Below are 21319 nucleotides of genomic sequence, written 5' to 3' on the forward strand. Positions count from 1 at the left end.
TTAGTAAAAATGACAAGGAATATATATACCAATTTACAGACAAATCTATCATGTGGAATATAACTATTTTTTTGGTTTTTAAAAGCGATATTTCTGTTAAAAATATTGATATAATATCCTATTTATGGTTTTTCACTATGAAAAAAAAGACCATTATCATGCTGTGGCTGGACATTTTAAATAATCAGAATCGAAGTTTGAAGGAATATCTAAAAGTCAAGGTGTAAATAATTTAATTGAGTCAAAAAGAAAAAAATTCAGAAATGTGTAGAAGAAGAAATTAATGTTGCTCTTGAAAAACCGGATCCCACAGGCCATGGTGGAACCTCTACAACAGGTAACGTAGTTAAAACTTTGCTAAACACCAATAATAGGATTCTGCTGACGAAGCATATTTCTGATGTTAGTTTAAATAAAAACATTGACAATTTTATTTTGTATGTTTCCATTATTTTATGCCTCATAAATTCTAACAGAAAGATTAATGTAGAGAAATACTCAGTTTTTTGTCAAAAAACAATTATGCTGGTCATGTCGGTTAAACGGATTCGCTTTACACCAACTTTGCATACTGTTTTTGCTCATAGTGCTGAACTAATTGAGCAAAACAACGGTAGAGTTTTGCTAAATTACACCGAAAGTGGATTGGAAGCTAACAACAAGTTTCTAAGACAGTACAAAATGAACTTTTCAAGGAAAACTTCTCAGTATGAAAATTTAACAGACTGTTTAAATCGATTATGGGACAAGAGTGACTGCGATGTTAATAACACTTCAGACAGACTGAATTGCACTTATTGTAAAGAAGTTGGACATTCTGCGCGAAGTTATTTGCAGCTAAATGGAATAGTTTCATCACGTAGTTCAGAATGGGAAACGTTGTTACATATGTTTTGTGGTACTGAATAGAGTGTTTTATTTATTTTAGAAACTTAATTTCAAAGAAGTTTTAAGAACGTAATGTTTGACACATATTTTTTAGTAAATTTAAAGTACTTTTATTTTATCACAGGCTAAATTATTTTGTTTTTTGCAATGAATAAATGTTTTTATTGTTCAAAATGTTTCTGGTTTTTTTCTTTTATAAACTAGCACAAATTTAACGTTATTAATTTTACATACTTAGATATACTAAGATCAGCCTTGAAATGAAAATAAACTGTATTTAGAGTATAGTTTCACCCGGCTTGATATTGAAAATTCATTCATATTTAAACTAAAATGGGAGTAAATGTAACTCTCTTGAGATGGCCAATTATTATTTTCTTTTTTTTAAGTTTCTTTATTTAAAATTTCATTAGAAATTAAAATTTTAACTATTTTTAAAATAAAAACAAACATTATTCATATTGTAACACTAAGTGCATCTTTAAACTGTATTATAGTGCTTTTTATAACAGTTTTATGTCAATGGCCGCTTGATCCCCGTTTTCAGCCCATTGTGTCCACAGAAAAAGTGCGTAAAGATATGAGAGATCGTAAAGATACCAAATATACTTACTATAATGGCTGTTTTTTGATATTGCTTCTACTTATAAACAGACTGTAGACTTTCCACTTTTAAAATTTGTTTACTTTATTTATAAATATTCTAAAAAAAAGGATTTAAATTTATATAAAATAATAATGTTTGTAGTACAATTATACTTATTTTAATAATAATAAACAACTGAGATTTGTGTTAATTGTAAGCTCTATATTTATTAAGTATCACTGCTACGTTTTGCTAGGAAGTTTCATTAGATTTCTTTTTTAGATGTTTATTCATATACAGGGCAAAAGTGCTGTAATATTTATTTGTGTTTTAAACTCTCATAATTGATTCATTATTTAACTCAGTCATATTTCTTTAAGATTTTAATTTATACTTCTTTTGTTAACAAAATTTCTGATATACTGAGGTATTATGTTTATTAGTTAGTCAAGGATCATAATTTTACAAATTCTAAAGATATCGAGAGGTGAGTTATCATTTAAAAAGATATAAAATGCGTAACTAAACGGGAGTGCGTAACGTCATGAGTGCGTAAATATGCGAGAGGTTACTGTATTTTATTACTTTTACTTATGTATTAAATACTTCTAAGTTTATAAAATAGTTTAAGAAATACATGAAAATATTAGTAACTAGATATCTATCAAATTCAATGATTTATTTACTGCTACAAACAAACAAATAAGTATTAGGACTTTTGCACAGTTTTTAAACACTAAAAATAATACAGGCACTTTGCATCTAAATTATAAAACTAAAACTAACGAACAAGAAACATTTAATTTATGCAAAACAAAGTTATGGAATAAAATTTTTAACTTGCTTTATGGCCACTAAAATTTAGTCATATAACTTATGTAAAGGTATTTTTATTAGATTTTAGTAAAGATTTTTGTGTTATACTTATTAATTTCGATTCCTAAAGAAACTCATTACTTTTTAAGTTAAGTTTATATAAACAACCATATATAAAATTTTGTTTTTAACAGTAGGTTAAGTTCAAAAAATAAATACGAAATAAAAAAAAATGCACAATTTCTAAAAACTTCGGCAATGATGGGAATTCAATCACAATACAATTTTTTAGTAGAATTCTATACAAGAATTACACGATTCCAGTGTATTTGCTCTGAAAAAAAAAGTTAAATTTTTTTTTTTATTACTTTTATTACTGGAATTCTTTTGTAAATATTTTGAAATTATTCAAGGTTTTTTTCGAATGAAATTAACAAAATAGAAGTAAGAAGAAATATATTTTAGTACAGACTTTCAACTAAAAATTGAAGATATTTATACTTGCAATTTGAATAATACAAAGCTTAAAAGCTTTATTCTTTACTTGGATAAAAAATGGAACTGTTATTATGATTATGGAATCGTCTGAGATTTTAATTATTAGTTTTTTTAAACGACCGATATGATTTTTTATGTAATTGAAAAACTTATCATCAAAATGCTTTCTTAAATAGATATTAACTATATCTTACATAAAAAATCTGATGAATGAAAAGTTAAAATAGGTGAAACTAATATCACCATGTTTTAAATCTAATACTTAGTAATTGTGTTAAAAATACTTCAATATCCGTAATACTGGTGAATAAATATTAATATATATTTATGAGTAAAAAAAAAAGTTTTTAAAATGATATGATTTTTTACATGATAGGTTTTAACTTTATTATCTAATCGAAATTACACTACATGTCAAAATTCTTTGAAATTCCAGGTTTTTTTACCTTAATTGTCAAATTCGTGGTTTTTCTAAGTTTTTTGGCAACGCTGTTTTTTTATTTAACTTATTTTGTATAAAATAATCAACATAAAAGAAAAAACTTAGTTTGAACATCTATCTCTAAAAACTAAAAAAAATTACGAATTTAACATATATTAACGTAATTGAGTTACATTGAGTCTAGAACACTTACTTTAAAGTTTTGAAAATAATTTTGAGTTTCATATTTACTTTATTTTATCTATAAGTAAAAAAAATATTAAGCTAAATTTACTATTTTGTTTCGTTCAAGAGAACATTTTGATTTTTCATGAATTCTAACTATTTACTTGAACATTTATTTTAATTAGCCTCGAGTAAGTTTTATGATCTTAGCTAAATAAGTAATAATTTTGACTTTGTAACAATAGACTTTAAAAACCTTTCAGATGGTGATGTTTTTTTGTGTTTGGATTTTTTTCTGTTTACAATTTCTATTCTTTAAGTTTGCAACCGTTGATGCCATAACTTTCCTATAGGAATCAGCAGTCTTTTAAAAATGCTAATTTAGTTTTAGTAGATTACAGGGTTGCCACTCGTTTTTTCAAAAAATTTTCCAGGTTTACCAAATTTCTTCCAGGTTTCTAAAAGTACATATTTTTGGGTCTATTTTTAGTTTTAAGTTAATCTATATATAAAAAACTGTGTTAAATAGTATAAAAACATTGAAAAGATTCTGTAAAATACTTTAAATGTGTTTTTTAATAAAAAAAAATTTGATGATGACAAAAAAATCTATTTATATGATCGATTTTTTGTGTCCAATCAAAATTTTACTACTGAAAAAGTTAAAATTATTAAAAATTCAAGGTTTTTCCAGGTTTCTTAGAAAATTTCTCAAATTCCAGGTTTTTCCAGGTTATCTTTGCCTAAATTGTCGAATTCCAGGTTTTTCCAGGTAAAGTGGCAACCTTAAGTTTAGTAATTTAGTTAAATGTTAAATAATTTAGTTAAATTTAGTTAAAAATAACTGTTTTCATCTAAAACTACTTACTTTTTTATTGATGAAACTTTTTAATGACTTAGAAGGGTTTGTCACTTTTTTGAGTTCAAACAGCTGACAATCGGTTAACCTTTTTACAAAATCAACACCTTGCTCTAATACTTGACACTCATCGTTTTCGGATTTGATATCTTTAACCTGCAAAATTGTTTATTTTCTACACCTTAAAACTTAACTTTTTGAAAAGACCTAGGTTGCAGTACAAACAAAATACAAATGTAAATATACCTGATAGCAATCAGTAACTCTGAAACCTCTGTAAACACCAGCATAAGTCTCACCGTCACCCCATAAAACTTCCACGGGTTGGTCTAGCTTCGGAAAGTTGTCCCAGTTATGATTCTAAAAGTTTAGCTGGTTCACTATTTTTTTTAATATAACATATGTTTAATCTTATTTAATTAATGCATTGTACAAGAAAAAAACATGGTATTAATCAATTTTAAGTTTGGTAACATACTGTTATATATTTTTGCAGAATGTCATCACTTAGTTCATCTTCTTCCACAAAATAAACACTATGCATAAATTCCTTTGTCGAACTTACAATTTTTCCTTCACAATATTCTTTTTTTTCATTTTTATAAATTACTGAGTCCCCTACTTGACAGCTATAATTATTCTGAAAAAAAATGTTTGTTTCCTTTATCAACATTATTATTGTTCAAATATAAATTTCAAATAGATATATTTTGTTAGTTTATGTTCTACCTTGTATTCTCATTGTTTTAAAACGGTTACATACTACCGGAAAATCAAAATTTGTTTATCAAAATTGCTAATTAGGAATTATGACATAGCTATACTAATTACAACATCTCAAATTGTGATAATTTTTTATTGTATACTGTTAAGTATACGTAGTTTGTTTCGTTTAGTTGCACGATATTGGTAATATTAATGATAAATTTAAGCTAAAATACTAATCTATTATATACTAAGCTTATAAAGCATCTTTAATTAGCTATGACCGTTTTTACTAAACAATCAAATTATATTATTGCAGATCAGTGATAAAAATGAAGAAAAAGAGGTTTTTATATTCAAATATACAATGTTAAAAAATTCATCTGGCTTTGTAGTTTTTATAAGTATAAATTTATTTTTTTTTAGGTTAGTCAGTAACATTGAAGCATTATATATATTTGCTTTATTGTTAGTGAAACAACAAGGCGAAATTCCAGAACTAAAATAAATCTTGAAAAACGAAAAAAAAAGTAGTGGACTGGCTTATAAAAGCAATGTCTACAACTCCGGGGTAGAATTGTATTCATTTAATAATAATTTATTGATTTGAAATCAAATTGAAAAGAAGTTTTTGAATTTAAATTTTATTTCATGAACGTAAGCAGAACATTTCTTAGTGTTTTATCATTGGCAAGCTTTAAGCTATTTTATTAAATAGCTATAATTTATGTTTAAATGCAAGTGCAGCTTATGAAACGCAAACTAATTTTGTCTATTTTTTTTTTTTTGTATATTTGTGATTTTCTTACTTTGAGGTTAATGTTAAGCCACTTTTTTATGTTTTGAACTTTTATTACCTCAAAGAAAACTTTTTTTTTTAAATAGCTTCAATTTTCAAACAACTGTTATAACTGGTGTAAGTAATAATTTAGTGAATCAAATAGCTTATGTTATTAAAACAAAACTAAGTGACCGAAATTATTTATGTACACCAACTTTAATCTTTTGAAGTTTGTTGCTACAGCCACTGCAGTACATAATCAACGAGTTGGGAAAAATCTCTTGTTTGATATACTGATTATTATATGTAGCACATTGAAAATGAAAAAATGTATCTTCAGTGTTTTTGAATTTGCAATCATTATTGCAACACTTAATTGTGAACTCAACATTTCGACAATAGCAGCACTGAATTGAGAATATAACAAAATTAGGTTTTGCTGTACAACTTATCTCAACTTCAAACATTTTAATAGCTAACTTATGCAGGGTGACAGAAGGTTTTTGTTAACTTACTCCAAGTTTTATTAATTTATCCCCTGGTTTTCAAAACTTAAGTTTTCTTGTCATTGAGTTTTAACTGTTTTTAAATGGTTTTAATAGTTTAAAATTTCCTTACAGACATTGTAGTGTTACTTTAAATGACTTTAGATAAATCTAACCTTAATCAAAGTTCTTCATAATTTATCAAGTTCTTCCTATTCGTTGTCATATGACTGCTTTCAAGTCTTAGCATTAATATAATTTAAGTCGTCTTATAATTTAGTAACAATTTTGAGTGAATTTCAAAGCATTTGTTAAATACTAAGTTTTCTTTCCAAAAAAAAAAACTATACTACATTGTCAGCTTTGCATTTTGTAGCGTTCGCTAGTATTTCAATTAATGATATAAATTGAATTTTGAAACAACTTTCCAGTATTATTTCAATTTTAGGATTTATTTCATTTGTAACAAAATCAAAGATATTTATATTTAGCTCTTGCTTAAACTGTCATAAAACTTAAAATCGATTTTTCTTTACTCTTATCAAAATTTAATGATACAGTAGATATTTCCTTAAGTAATTTTTTTGCGATATTTAATGTTTTCCAGTATTTCACGATATTTAGTATGCTTATATTAGCTGAATGTAAATGCCTACTTTACTATATATATAACATATCTAATTTCATTAGGTATTTGAACTTTTTCTGAAAATACACAGCTACTTACAGGTTTTTTAAGCTTTCTTTTATCCTTTTCAGCCACTTTAATTTCAAACTTGTCACCTTTTATGTACTTGATATAGCAACCATTTGTAGCCATTACACATTGCACGTGAGCCCATCTTGTGGATCCACTTACAGTTTTTAAAGCTCCACTTTTTCGCTTGCATATTATGCACTCCTGGGGATTTAGACAAAATTTAATTGGTCAACCTTAACTATAATTTATAAGTATGAAGAATATATTGTTATAGGTCTTTTAGCCTACATAAACATAATACAACCAACAATAAATTTTCTATTAGTTTTAAAAATCTATCTCATATACAATAAATAAGTTGGAAATTAAACATCAAAGTGCAAACACCAATGTTCAAATAAAAATTAATTTGTCTAATGTTTATTTTCTACTCTTCGCCAGAATGATCATCATCACCACTTTTTTCAGCGTTTTCAAGAGCAAGTCTCTGCATTTCCTTTTCGAGATCCTGCTCGTCTTGATCTGTTACCACCTTTGGAGCCATTTTCACCTCAAAACTGCCTCCTGCTTCAACAATGATTTCTTCAATTCGATCCATAGCTTGCTTGCAGGCGTCTAGACCCATCTGTCTATCAAGCGATTGAGTAGTCATAACGTATACGGGTGGAGCAATCAAATTGATTTTGATATTGTGCTCTTCAGTTGAGCATTGCAGTCCAGCAGTGAGTGCCCGCTTAATAGCATCAATACCTTCATAAGCGAAACACTGCACTCTAATATCTGCTCTGATTTTCATCTGCTGGGGAGTTAGCCTCCTCTTGATATCCTTCATCAAAATTCTTCGCTCAACATCGCTTAAATTAAGCTCGTCAAGTACTGAAGGGTCATCAACCGCCTGCTTAAACTTGTCATAAGATGCTTTGTTCTTCTCGTTCTCTTTGGCATACTTAGCATCCAGGAACCACGCAGTCCTTGTGTAGAAATCCTCAAAATCTACGTCAACTTTTTCTAAGTGCAGCAACTCAACAGCGTGCCTGAGAATGGAATGAACACATTTAGCTTTTGAATAGCGGTTTTCGCATTTTTTAGCGTCTTCAGGTGCAACTCTGCGCTTTGACAAATCAATGTATCCCTTCTCTTTGTCAACACGGATCACAACTACGCATTCATCGCGGCCAACTCTGATGAGCTTGTTGATGGAACGAATGCGCCTTCTCGACAACTCAGAAAGAAGAATCATGCCCTCGATATCGTTATATTCGAGCAATTTGACGTAGGCGCCCATTTCGGCGATCTGTTTTACGCACACCATGACCACGTCGTCAACTTCAGGGAACTTTTCTCCGTAATAGCGGCAGCTGATAGGCATTTTGCTTTTTTATTTAAATTTAATACTAATACCTGTTGAAACATATTTATGTGAGATTACTTAAACCAAAATTAGCTTTTAATATCTTGACGTTGAAACTTTAGAAGTTTTTAGTATCATTATTAAAACAAAAGGTGTTAAACTATAAAATTACTTTTTTATCAGAAGCATTTTATTACAGTAACCTCTCGCTTATTTACGCACATTGTGTCCATAGAAAAAGTGCGTTAAGATATGAGAGATCGTACTTAAATATACTTACTATAATGGATGTTTTTTGATATTGCTTCTAGTTAAAAGCAGACTGGGGACTTTCCCATTTTTAACAATTTGTTTACTTTATTTATGATAAGGAAAATAAAAGATAAAACTATACATATATTAAAATACAAAATATATAAACCTATATAAAATAAAAATAGTTGTAAAAATTTTACTAATTTTAAAAATAAGTAGATTTTATCTTTAATTGTATGTGAATTATTTGGTACTTAACATTTATATTCTATTCTACGTAGTAAATTCAATTTATTATTAAGCATTTGTTTACAATTATGAAATGGTGTGGTGTCTATATTAAAGTTTATTACTATAGCCTTTTACAAAAATATGCATTTGGTACTATAATCTGATATTATACTCCGGTATAACTAAATGTTTATCAATTAGCGAAGGAACATAAGTTTACAAAGTCTTAAGATATAGAGAGGTGAGTTATCATTTAAAAACATATTTTAAATTATAAATGTACAAAAAACCAAATTTGTGCAATAAAAAAAATTGTAGTTTTTGAATTTTTTAGAATTCTAAAATGCGTAACTAAACGAGAGTGCGTAACGTCACGTGTGCGTAAAGATGCGAGAGGTTACTGTATTGCTTTTATTATAAATTTTTAAACGTGAAAACTTTTTATATAGCACAATATATACATACCATCTAAATATGATCAATGGATTGTTTAAAACAGTTACATTAAACTTTAAATTTAACTACTAAAATGTTTTTACCAAACTATAAAATTGACATAGACTGCATCACGACTACAATGTACCATATCACTAAAAGAAGCACCATGGTTAAGATGCCACTTTAATAAGTGCGTATGGAAAAGTTTTCAATGTTACAATTAACAGACTTTAAATCAATCTAACTATATAAACTTAATTGTGTTCATTTAAACGGAACATGTGTTAGAAAGTTAAGAACAAGCAAAAAAATATTATACTAAAATAAGAAACTCATAATTCAAATTCTAAACATTTAACCTTCTTTATATAAGAGCGATCAGTATATAACAGCTTTACATATGGTATTGTAATTTAATTTTTACATAAACATTTTTTTATAAAAAATACTTAAAATTTCATTAAATTGGAAAGCATAAAATTGCAAAAACTAAACTTAAAAGTGCATCAGAAAAACACGAAGTAATAAACAACGATAAGAAACTTAAGAAAAATTAATTAATTGTTATAAAATTTGCTAATTTTCTAATGCAAATTTAACTTCATCTAGTTAAAAAAAATTTGTGTGAGAACTTTTTCAATAACTTGGTAATTCAAAAAAGCTTCAAGTCAAAACAAAAAAAAAGAGCAATACAAGTTAACATGACATATGAATTGTAAATTTAAATTTATTAAATATCAAATAAAATTTTTGTCAATAATTGAAATAAGTCGAAACTTCAACACTCAGTTATTGCAATTTATATTGTATAAAAAATTTAAAAACTGATGTCATGTATACTTTACTATTTTCTTACCTATCCTTTTAATTTTTATTATCTTACATACAAAAGTATTACTTAAATTATAAAAATATAAATAAAACTATTTTCACTAACTGGTTTACGAACTTTACTAGCACAAACTTCACATTTCCATTTCTTGGTTGTATCATCAACGTAAACATCTTTTGAAACTCCATAGCATCGAGCGTGAACGGTTATGTTGCATACGCAGCAAGACAACAATTTCGAAGGCTCCTCAGCTTGGTTCTCATCTGCCATCACATAAAACTTAGTTGCAAAATAACCAGTATGTACTAGTTTGATCTTTTTAATCATTTCTAATATACTGTTCTCATAAGATTTAAGTTCTTATTTTATTTAAATACTTTATTGTACATATTTTAGATGATTATGAAAAACATGCATAAGTCATGGAAAACAAGTTATTAATGGAGCCGTTAGTTATAACTTGAAATAACCATTTTTAAAATGTTACAACTAATGGCTCAATTAACAATTTATTTTCAATTATTTTTTTGGAATAATTTATTTTATGCATTTACGAGCCCTTAATGACTTCTTAGTCTGCTAAACTAACTTTTAAGAAAAAATTTTCTTAATATGAAGTAGAAAACATAGTTGATTTCCAACTTTTATTTTTGAAAAAAATGCTTTACTTGATATTTAGAGATAAAAACTTTATAACGTTTCATATCCGACATTAGTATAAAGTATACTTTTAATTGGTATGCATATTAAATCTGTTCAAAAACACTATATGGGATTAAGAGCATTAAAAAAGTACCTATACGGATTTTTAAGTCCTTTATTTTTGGGAGTTCTTCACTACACTTGAAAGTGGTGTTCTTAATAAGTGGCAGAGCTTTGTTTAGTTTCTTTAATGGTTCAGTATCAGGTGCTCCGTTCTAAAAAAATAGTTTACAAAATTTATTTATTTTTCATTTACCACGAACCAGGTAAATACCTTTATCGTACGAAATATAAATAATTGCAATAAAGTTAGTAATAACATTTTAAAACCTAACATTTTGACAGGTTGACAGCACTGAACATATACAGCAGCCTAAAGTGTGATCATTCGTACTTTCTACTAGCTCGGATTGAAGCTTAACACCTTCAAATATATTTCATAAAATTTTAATTTCATATTAAATTAAAACTTTAATTTTTTAAGGCTGAATTACAAATATTTTTTAGTATCGTTTTTATCTCAATATACTAAAGTTAAATGAATATCATAGTTTTGTTATTAAATTAAATTATTTTAAATACAAAAAAATATTTTCAGTGTTCGCAATGTATTTCAAAATATTTTATCATTGAATAGACATATGTTTGAAAAAGTACTAAATCATAAATAAATAAATAACCGGTTGCCACTGGTTTTAGAGAAATTTCTTCTAGGTTTTTAGATGTACATGTTTTTGGGTTTATTTTTAGTTTTAAGTTACATTATTACTTAAAAATTGTGTCAAGTAGTATAACAACATTGAAAAGATACGGTAAAGCTAGTTTAAATGTGTTTTATAATAAAAAATTTAAATCATGACAACATTTTTTTTATCTATTTAATAGATTTTCGTGTCAAATTAAAGTTTTTCCACTTTACATGTAAAAATTGTTTAACATTCCAGGTTTTTTAGTAATTTTTGTTCAAAAATCCTTAAATTCAAGGTTTTTACAGGTTTTTTAGTCTAAATTGTCAAGTTCCAGGTTTTTCGGGGATTTCAGGTTTTGTGGCAACCCGGATTTTTACTCAGCTTTTTTTAAAGTTGTCCAATTTTATACTTGAGGTAATTGTTTGTAACATTAAAGTGAGTTTCGAATGTAAAGCAAACTTAAATAACTATGAAATAATTTAAGTACATGTAAAAACGTTAAGTTCTTGCAATCATGAGAAACTCTTACCAAGATTTGATCATTTTAATTTTGTTATTTTTTAATAAGATCTTCAAATTATCTAATTCAAATATTTTAAAGAAATACCTAAGTAAACAATGTAACAACTTAAAACGAAAATTCATCCTGACCTTTATCGTTTTCTCCATTTGATATACCCGTTAATTCAACTTGATTTTTGTTTAAAGATGTATTGACAACTGGCTTAATGCGAGCTAAAAAAAAATTTATTTAGTAAATTTGTGATAACCAAATTATAATTAATAATAAAATTATCTACAATTTATTTACTTATCTACATGTTTGAAGTAGAGGTCTCTGTTGTTTTATTATACACAGTAAATATCTCAGTTAACAATGTACTTGAATGTAACAACTTAAAACGAAAATTCATCCTGACCTTGATCGTTTTCTCCATTTGATAAACCCGTTAATTCAACTTGATTTTTGTTTGATGATGTATTGACAATTGGCTCAATGCAAGCTAAAAGAAAATTATTTATTTAATTTATAATAATTAAGTTAAAAATTATAACCATATACTAGTTTTTATTTATCTCCTTATGTGAAGTAGGGATCTCATATTTTTTATTATCAAGAAAAACTACAATATTCAATATATGTTTCATTAATTTTACACTTTACTCATCAACTAAAAAACTTACTTTTATTAGAAATATCAGTTCGTAATCGTTTTTTACTATTCAGTGTACTTAAAGATGTCTTACGCTTTAGACTATTCTTTTGTGTATTGGGGTTAGTTGATCGAGGATTTAAAATTCTGAAGGAAAAAAATATATATATTATTCTATCTTTTCTATTTTAGTTCAAGTAAATGTGAAGTTATTATTATAAATTCAAAACTTTATATTAGTCAAATCATTATAATGTATTTGTAAAAGTATTAAAATTTTTATTAACATTTCAATATATATTCAAAATATAATATTTAATGTAGATCAAGTCTAAGTTTAGTGATTCATTAAGAACTTTTTTCAAATGAAGTTGACAATATATTTATTTTTGATCGGCTGAATTGTGATCAAGAAACTAAATTTTTGAATGTTATTTTTTGATTAGTTATTAAATATTTAACAATCTAAATTTTGAGTTGTTAGAGCATCAAAACAAGAAAAGATCGCTTTGAAATTTATTTAAGTATGTCTTTAATTATAATCAAACGTTGTTAAATCTTTATGAAACTAATACAAAGCTTATTTATTAAAGCACAATTTAAGTGTTAGATTTTCTTGAATTGATTATTTTTTATCTCATTTGTAAACTTTAGCATTCATTAATTTTTAGCTTTATTTTTTAAAATTAATATTTTTTGTCTTAATTAAATAACTATCATTTTTAGCTATACTTGATCAAATTTTAAAACTATTTCTTGTATTAAAGCTGATTTTTCTACTCTTGAAATTTAAAAAAAAAGTTGCACTACTAATCAATTTAACATAAAACCTTCTGAGTAATAACTATTTAAAGCAGGATTTCCCAGCTTTTTTTTTCAAATTGGCTCTTTTGAAGAAGTTAAAAAGCTATTGCCCCCTCCGACAAGACTGCTCAAAAAAATACACTTAAAACATTTAAGAATTTCTTTTTGCTCTTCATTTGCAACTCAAGAATATCTAGTGTAAGTTTCAAAATTACTATTAATACACCTAAGACCCTTTTTTTTCGTCCACTTTGGCGCCCAAATCGCCCAAAACTTTAAAATCGCCCCCATTTCGCCCCTTTACTAATTGTTGTCCCTCAACTTACTAAAATAATCGCCCACTTTGGGAAACCCTGATTTAGAGTATGTTAACGTTTTCTTTATAAAAAATGAAAATATAAATTGCTAACAAATAAAAATATACCGAATTTATGTAAGTACAATACATTACTAGAGTATAAAACTAACTGTTCGATGGTACGGTCTTGCCAGTTTTCTTTCTTTTTTCTTCTTTTCTCATTATAATGTTTTCTGTCATAAAAAGTAAATTGGATAAGATTTGTATTAGATAGTTATACAAAATCTACAAAAAAACTTACACAAAATTTTCAACATCATCTTCCCAAGTTGTTTCTTTGAGAGGAGGTTTATATGTATGCTGAGGTTCTATTCTTTTACCATTTTTTTCGAACCGTCTTTTCCAATCTCTATATTGACCCGGCTGTCGTTTGATTAAAAATTAATATATATAAACTTTTATTTAATATGTCTAACGCTACGTAGTAAAATTGATTGAAATAATAAAATAAGTATTTGTCTGAAATCTTTCTAATAAAGTTTACACTTTCTTACAAATATAGAGGCTTAACAGAAGAAAGGCAGAAGTCTACAGAGCCTAAGCCGCGAGATAAACTCAAACTAACAAAACGTTTAATCATACCAATTCAATCATCAGACCAAAAGTTTTCGGTAGGCTGAGACCGGTTTCGTCCTGATTAGGACTCATCAGTCAGTCACAACCGAAACGCGTACCACCTTCTCGCCTAGTGGACAATGTATTTAACGTTGCACGGCAAAATACAATGCTGACGTCACTGATATATCCCAGCAATTCATGTTTTATCATCATAAGCCGTTTCTATATTGATTCTAAAAGCTTTTCGGATGTGACTGACTGACTGATGAGTCCTAATAAGGACGAAACAGCTATCAGTCTACCGAAGGCTTGTGTTCTGATGATTGAATTGGTATGGTCAAATCTTTTGTTATACAGGCTTTAGTATGAATTAGAAGCCTATTTTATATAATTTTAATATATATACACTGGACTTAATAAAAATTCTCATTAGAACATATCACAGTGTAAAATTTAAATCTCTTTTTTTTTTCAAATTAATTCTTAAGTTTTTCAGCAATGAAACCTAAGTTTTCAGAAATGTTCTTTTACAAACTCATAAATTCTATAATTTCTAAGTTTATCATCATATGTTCCAAAAATACTTCTTAAAAACCTAGGATTTTTCAGGATTAGAAAATTCTTTAAGTAGAACCATCAAAAAAGTTGTTCAAATTTAACTTAAAACTTTCTCAAAATTAGAGAAAAAATGTATTTACCATAAAGGTCCTTATAATTCTGAGATAAATAGATCAATATCAGTTACAAACATAAATACCTTTTACCAGTACTCAAGCTAACCTGAAAAATTTTTATAAAAAACTCAGGATGTATGTAAACTCGGCCGTCGCATTTTTCACAGTAAGTTGCTTCTTTCAGGTAATCAACCCATCTTCTGGTTGCAAAGTTCGTAGACTCTGCAACGTTGGGTCCTAAGTTGTAGCCCATGTGGTAAGCATATGGACAAGTTATCATGAACTCACCAGGCCAATGAACAGTCTGTTAGTTAAATTATTGTAGATACAGAGCTTGTTATATTGTAATAGTAGTTATTATTACAATTCTGTTTTACCATAAACTATTTTTATTTTTTAGTAAGAAATATTTTTATTTTTTAGTAAGAACTATATTAGGCGAAAAATAACAGACCATCGTTGACCATCAGGTTATTAATTTTAAAAACCAAATTAAAGAAGTGTTACGCGATCTTTCAATTTTGTGCTATCTAAAACAGTTTTTTAAGCTTAAACTTAATTTTATATTAAAAATGGACAAAAAAGTTTGTAAAAACCTGGAATAAAATAAGAAAACTTTGAAGAAATTTCTGAAAAGTAACTTTTAACACATAACACATAAACACAAACTAAATCAGCATGATACTGAGAAATGAGATTCAATTTAATCACTACAAACTAGCTTAATGATCTAAAAAACTTAACTTCTGATCCTCTTTTATCTTGTTATATGTTACAAACATTAATACTATTAAAACATTCAAGTTAAGGAAACTATTTAATTTGAGATTTTGAAAAAAAAAATATTTGCACAACACGTGCTTTCTTATTTGTCAATATGTCATGACTGACTGAATTACTTGTTGTTAGATATTTCAAGGGCTATTTCCACAATTTAACTTTAATAAACAAATAACTTGATTTTTACAAAAAATAGAAAGGGTAGCAGGTGAAAACTTGAATGAGTGACTAAATTAATTTAAGAAATTGATTGGTTTTAAAATTATATCTGTATCTAGTAATTAACTTATGTCATGATTGACTGAATTAATTGTTGTGTTAGATATTTCAAGGGCTATTTCCACAATTTAACTTAAATAAACAAATAACTTAATTTTTACAAAAAATAGAAAGGGTAGCGGGAGATAACTTGAATGAGTGACTTAATTAATTTAAGAAATTGGTTGGTTTTAAAATTATATCTATATCTAGTAATTAAATTACTATTTTAATAAATTTTCATGAGAAGAAGCCTTAAAAAACAAACTTGAAAACTATTTTTTTAGCTATTTTAAATTGTAAGATACAAGCGAGTACCAATTATTTAGAAATTAATGCAAAGTTTATTTTTAAGTTTTTATTAAATACAAGAAACACTAACAGAAAATAATATTAATATTTTCTAAATGTTATAATATTAACATATAATTATTCTGCAAGTTATATTTAAAACTCCCACCTGATAAAACTTGATATTTTGTTCTTTTAAAACTTTTGGTGGTATGATTACTATTTTGTGTCGCCAGAAAACTTTGCAGTTCTTGTACTGGACTGGAAATCTACGGATCATCAATTTTTCAAATTTATGACCTTCTTCAGGGGGAATTACCCACCTATAATTTTTTTTGTAATAACAATATTAACCATTTTTTTTATCAAAATTAATTACAGTAAATAATAATTACATTAAAAATTTGTTTTTTGTTCAACCTTATTGAATAAAAACAAACAACAAACTTAGCAGCCATAAAACATATAAACACAATCAACTTTATAAGGAATACTGACAACTCAAAATACAATTTTTTAGCTATTACAATCTTTTTAATACTTCAATTTTAATAGGCTTGTTCTAGTTTGATCCTAACACAAGGCACTTATCAGAAAAACTTACCATCTTTTTGGAAATTGAGCTTTGGGAACATTATGTAGATAATTAATACTGTGCATATCCATATCTTCGGTATGCCATGGAAAAGTAGAAGCCCATGAGCCAAAGTATAAATACGGAGTGTTAACCCCTTCAATTGTCTTACCCATTAGATCGAGCAATTTAAGACAAGATGGAAGATTTTGAATGTTCCATCCAGTGGTATCCTAATAAAAATCAAAAAACATACAAATAACCTTAAAAATTGCGGTAACCCGCTCATTTAGCTATTAGAAGCATTATTTTTTAAAACTAATATTTTTGGACTTAAAATTATATAACTGAAATAATTTTATAGAACAGTAAGTATCAATTGAAGCCATAATTATGGCAGCATTTTGCAGATTTTCTGCATTTTTTGTTTTTGTAATTTTAAGGTTAAAAACTTAATAAAAAAGTAGTCAAGCAAAAATTGGTCTTTTATTATATTTAGTGTTAACAAATTTTAGTGAAGCCAAACCTTTTTTTAATCAAAAAAAAATTGCTTAGAGATTAAGTATCAATCTTTAAAATATTTAACATCAATTTGCTTTAAATTTAAGATTTTATTCACTTTTCTACGCCTTTTTTTAAAAACCAAAACAGTTTCTTGAAAAACAAACTTTATCAAATAGGGTGCCTGTAAAGTCAGATCCATAATAAGACTTCTGATGAGCCAAGTTTTTAAAGTAATGTTTGTCTGCAAACTCAAGGAAATTCTTGTTTAAATTAGGATTGACTTCAGGATCACCTAAGAATTTTACTCCTTGAAAATCTTGCGCAGTATACTTTTTACTTGAAGGTTCACCGTACTATGTTAAGAAAGAAATTTGTTACATTTAGTCTAAACTTAAAATTTGTAGAACTCATTATTAGTTAGAAACACAATTCAAAAAGTTTAGTTAAAATTAAGCAAAACATCTAATTTACAATATTTTCTTATGAATTAATAATTAAATATGAATCATTTGTTTAAAAAAGTTTATGATGACAAAAAATATTTTTAATTATAAAACTTAATTATATAACTTATATATTAAATTTAATAACAAAACACCCTAAAAAAATAGCCATGTCTAAAAAATATGATGAGCTCAATATACAAAACTTGAACAGATATCAATAAACAATTAAGTAAATGTATTAAGTTATACCTAGTATTCAAGACAGCATTATTTATTTAATTATGTTATAAATAAGTTATTTTAAATCTTAAAATCAGTAAAAATTAACTGGTACTGTATTTATGTAAAAATAAGGCTTAAAAAAGGTGTTTTAACCCCCAAACCTTAAGTTTGAATGTACACATTATGTTTATGAGATTTTTTTCATGCATTTTATGTTAATTAAGTTTATTACTTGTATAAAACATCCTGTCCCATTTCCTGTAGTCATTCGTTTCTGTATTACAGTATTTTTTACTTCGAAAGTTTTTATATTTGTATACTGTGGATCTGAAGGTCGAGGATGCCATTCAGTTGGAGGTTTAACCTACAAAATTCTATACAAATTAAAAACTTAATTAATTAAGATTAACTTATATAACATAAATAAGTATGCATATTGGCTTACCAGGCCTTTTTTAATACAATTGATGTATGAAAACATTTCTAGGTATTTTTATTTCTTTTAAAAGAGTTTTTAATTAAACTTTTTTGAATCATTACATTAAATTAATTCAATTTGTTTTAAAACTAGTACATATTTAATCCGATTATATACTTGCCTGAATTTTTTGAATATGCAACATTTAAGTATTGTTTAGATTTCAATGCATAAATAAGTTGTTAAATAACATTATAGATAAACAACATAGTAATGTGCAATGTACTACTTTATAATACTTGAAAAACTTGTAACTTTTTTTGCCACCAAAACCTGGTAGTAAATAAAATATTAAATTTGCACATTATTATTTCACTAATATTAGTACAAAAAATTTAATCACATATTATGTAAGATTTTTTAGAAAACTTTAAATACAACCTTAGTTTAAAACAAATTTAATTATTTTTAAACGAAAAATTACAGATTGTGTTTTTCAGTTTCAACCAATTTTTTTTTTTTTGTTTAAAGACTAATTGATTTAAATGAAAAAAGCTTATAAAAATTTACTATGTTTTCCTGTATATTTTGTTGAAACTTTTTTTTTTATCATTAAAGAAAAGATAGAAATTTTCAAAATATCTTTTTAACTGACTAATTATTACTATGTTAATAATTTTTTCATCTTTTTAATATTGTTATCAAAGTCAGCAAATATGTACTAATAAATACATATCAACTAATTTAAACAAAGAAGAAACACAAAACATTTTCTATAGAAAGTTATATATAAAATAATTAGTGTTAAAATGCACTGCACAACCATAAACAAGAGAAGTACTTAATACAGGTCCTTTTTTTCTCATTAAAATTAATGATTCTTCTGTAGTGTTAAGTGAACACAACAAGAATATAGGACAGTGTGGTAACTTATGTTATTAGTTTATGAGTACAATCTAGTGTTTATTGTATCATAGTAAAAAATTGTCCCTAATTTGCTGATTAAAGCAAAAAAATCCATTAAGCTTCAAAATTTGTTAACTCTTTTACAGAAGTAGCTACAATTTATAATTTAACCTTTTTACTATTACAAAGTAGAGCCATTTGAAATGATATTAACTTCAAGTAACAATAAGATCATTAGTATATTTTTTATTTTATCTTAATTGTGTTGTGATATAATTTAATAGCTATTTAACATTATTTAAAATATATAACAAAACATTTTTTTCTTCTTTAAATTTATTTGACATCTTTTGTAGTAAGTCTAATCAAAAATTATATCTTACTAAATTAAACTGAATTGAAACTGAAACAAGAATTTACCGTAGTTTAAAGTTTTAAAATATAAAATGACGTAATAATCGAATATAAAAACTAACTAAATGCTTATACTGTAGAACTTTGTTGTACCAATAAAACTTGTTAGATTAAAATCAAACTAAAATAAACCACCAATAAAAATGAAATGTGTTTTGTTATATATTTTAAACAAGTTATGCACTGAAAAAAAGCAAACTAAATTACTTAGATAAACTTTTATGCTTTTATTAACTACTAACTTTTGGTGTTGGGAACTTAGTAAACCTATACACACAGCTTGTTAAAAAAAAATTACTAAGAACAGTTTTGTTTTTCAGTGTTAATTTTTAAGAAAAAATATTTAAGCTTGGATTTTTGGAAAAAAAAATCAAACAATCCTGAGCTAGTCTGAATATTTCAAAAAAGTTTCAATTAACTTGATTTATTCAAAGTTAACATGATTTTTTATTTCAAATTAGCTTGAGTTATTTTAAGTAGCCCAAGTTTGTAGCAACCTGTTAACTGTTTTAAGTATATACAGATTATATAATATATAGTTCAGGGTTGCCACTCTTTGAGTCGAAAAACGCTGTCCTGAGTGACCTTAAACTATCTTGTTTTAAGATTTAAAAAAACTTATATGACACAAGTGTTTAAACTTTTTCAATTAATAAAAAAAAAATTAATTAGTTATAGTAGAACAAAATGATGGAACAAAATCATCTAAATCTCATTCAAAATTTAAAAATAAATCTATCCTAAGATTTTTTATACATTTTTAACTATCTAGAGTATTTTATAAAAAAAACATGACTATCCTGAGTCTGTCTGAGTTAAAAAATAAAATTCTAAATATCCTAAGTGTGTGGCAACCCTGAGAGTGATTATTTCATTTATTTAAATACATCTTGATAACATAATGCTACTGTAGATAAATATTAACTAATGTCACTTAGCTCGTATGTATCCTTAGAAAAATAAACAACACTAAATATAAAACAATTAACTATGGTGTTAGAAATCATACACTAACTAAATTAACCTTAAAAAGACCATACTTATGTATACCATTAGCTTCACATTTTTCAATAAAAGTAGCAAACTCTTCCATGTCTTTCATTGTAGCATACACTGTAGGGATATCACCATCAACAATTTTATAGTCCATTTTTTTACCTTAAAACATCTTAAAATTAAAACTTTCTTTCAAACTATTCGTAAAGTTAACCACAACTTGAAATTTAGTAAGTATGTTTAGTTTGTTAATTTAACACAGGAAAAAAACAACTGCTCAAAAAATTTTAAAGGACCTGGTGTACAAAAAGACTTTGCTGTCATCAATAGGTAGACTAAAGTATAATGTTTTTTATTTTTTTGCATTTGTTAGTAAGAGTTAGCAATTTGATGTTGATACAAAAACATTTTCTTATTAAGATTATTCTAAAATTGTGTTATACTAGTTACAGACTTATTTATAATAGCTTCAACTGTTAATCATGGTTTGTACGTCAAGTTTTTTTAAATTTAGCCTAATAATTCTCAAATTAGACATA

The 21319-nt window shown here is 26.1% G+C and overlaps 2 protein-coding genes across 5 annotated transcripts; both read right to left on the bottom strand.

Annotated features, from left to right (window-relative positions):
• Nucleotides 1-2327: 2327 nt before the first annotated feature.
• Nucleotides 2328-20962, bottom strand: LOC145849206 (lysine-specific demethylase 4A-like). 4 transcript variants are annotated; one of them, XM_082954329.1, is made up of 21 exons: nucleotides 20809-20962; nucleotides 18279-18410; nucleotides 17543-17731; nucleotides 16905-17107; nucleotides 16470-16623; nucleotides 15078-15275; nucleotides 13981-14102; nucleotides 13850-13912; nucleotides 12609-12724; nucleotides 12344-12427; nucleotides 12075-12158; nucleotides 11070-11158; nucleotides 10829-10949; nucleotides 10138-10295; nucleotides 6953-7126; nucleotides 5956-6147; nucleotides 4733-4894; nucleotides 4501-4614; nucleotides 4264-4410; nucleotides 3652-3742; nucleotides 2328-2624 (listed from the first exon to the last, which is right to left on the bottom strand). In XM_082954329.1, exons 1-20 carry the CDS (start codon nucleotides 20932-20934, stop codon nucleotides 3704-3706), a joined length of 2667 nt encoding a protein of 888 aa, XP_082810455.1. In that variant the 5' UTR covers nucleotides 20935-20962; the 3' UTR covers nucleotides 2328-2624; nucleotides 3652-3703. The 4 variants fall into 4 exon arrangements, with proteins under 4 accessions (XP_082810455.1, XP_082810454.1, XP_082810457.1 ...); XM_082954328.1 differs by having other exon boundaries at nucleotides 3652-3759; XM_082954331.1 differs by having other exon boundaries at nucleotides 3652-3759; nucleotides 17543-17670; nucleotides 20809-20927.
• On the bottom strand, nucleotides 7127-8322 carry LOC145849208 (eukaryotic translation initiation factor 2 subunit 1-like). The gene has a single exon (XM_082954332.1). The coding sequence runs from the start codon at nucleotides 8292-8294 to the stop codon at nucleotides 7353-7355; it is 942 nt and encodes a 313-aa protein (XP_082810458.1). The 5' UTR covers nucleotides 8295-8322; the 3' UTR covers nucleotides 7127-7352.
• Nucleotides 20963-21319: the final 357 nt, after the last annotated feature.

Source organism: Thalia democratica, chromosome 1 (assembly GCF_965202585.1).
Source record: "Thalia democratica chromosome 1, ktThaDemo2.hap1.1, whole genome shotgun sequence".
Taxonomy (NCBI): domain Eukaryota; kingdom Metazoa; phylum Chordata; class Thaliacea; order Salpida; family Salpidae; genus Thalia; species Thalia democratica.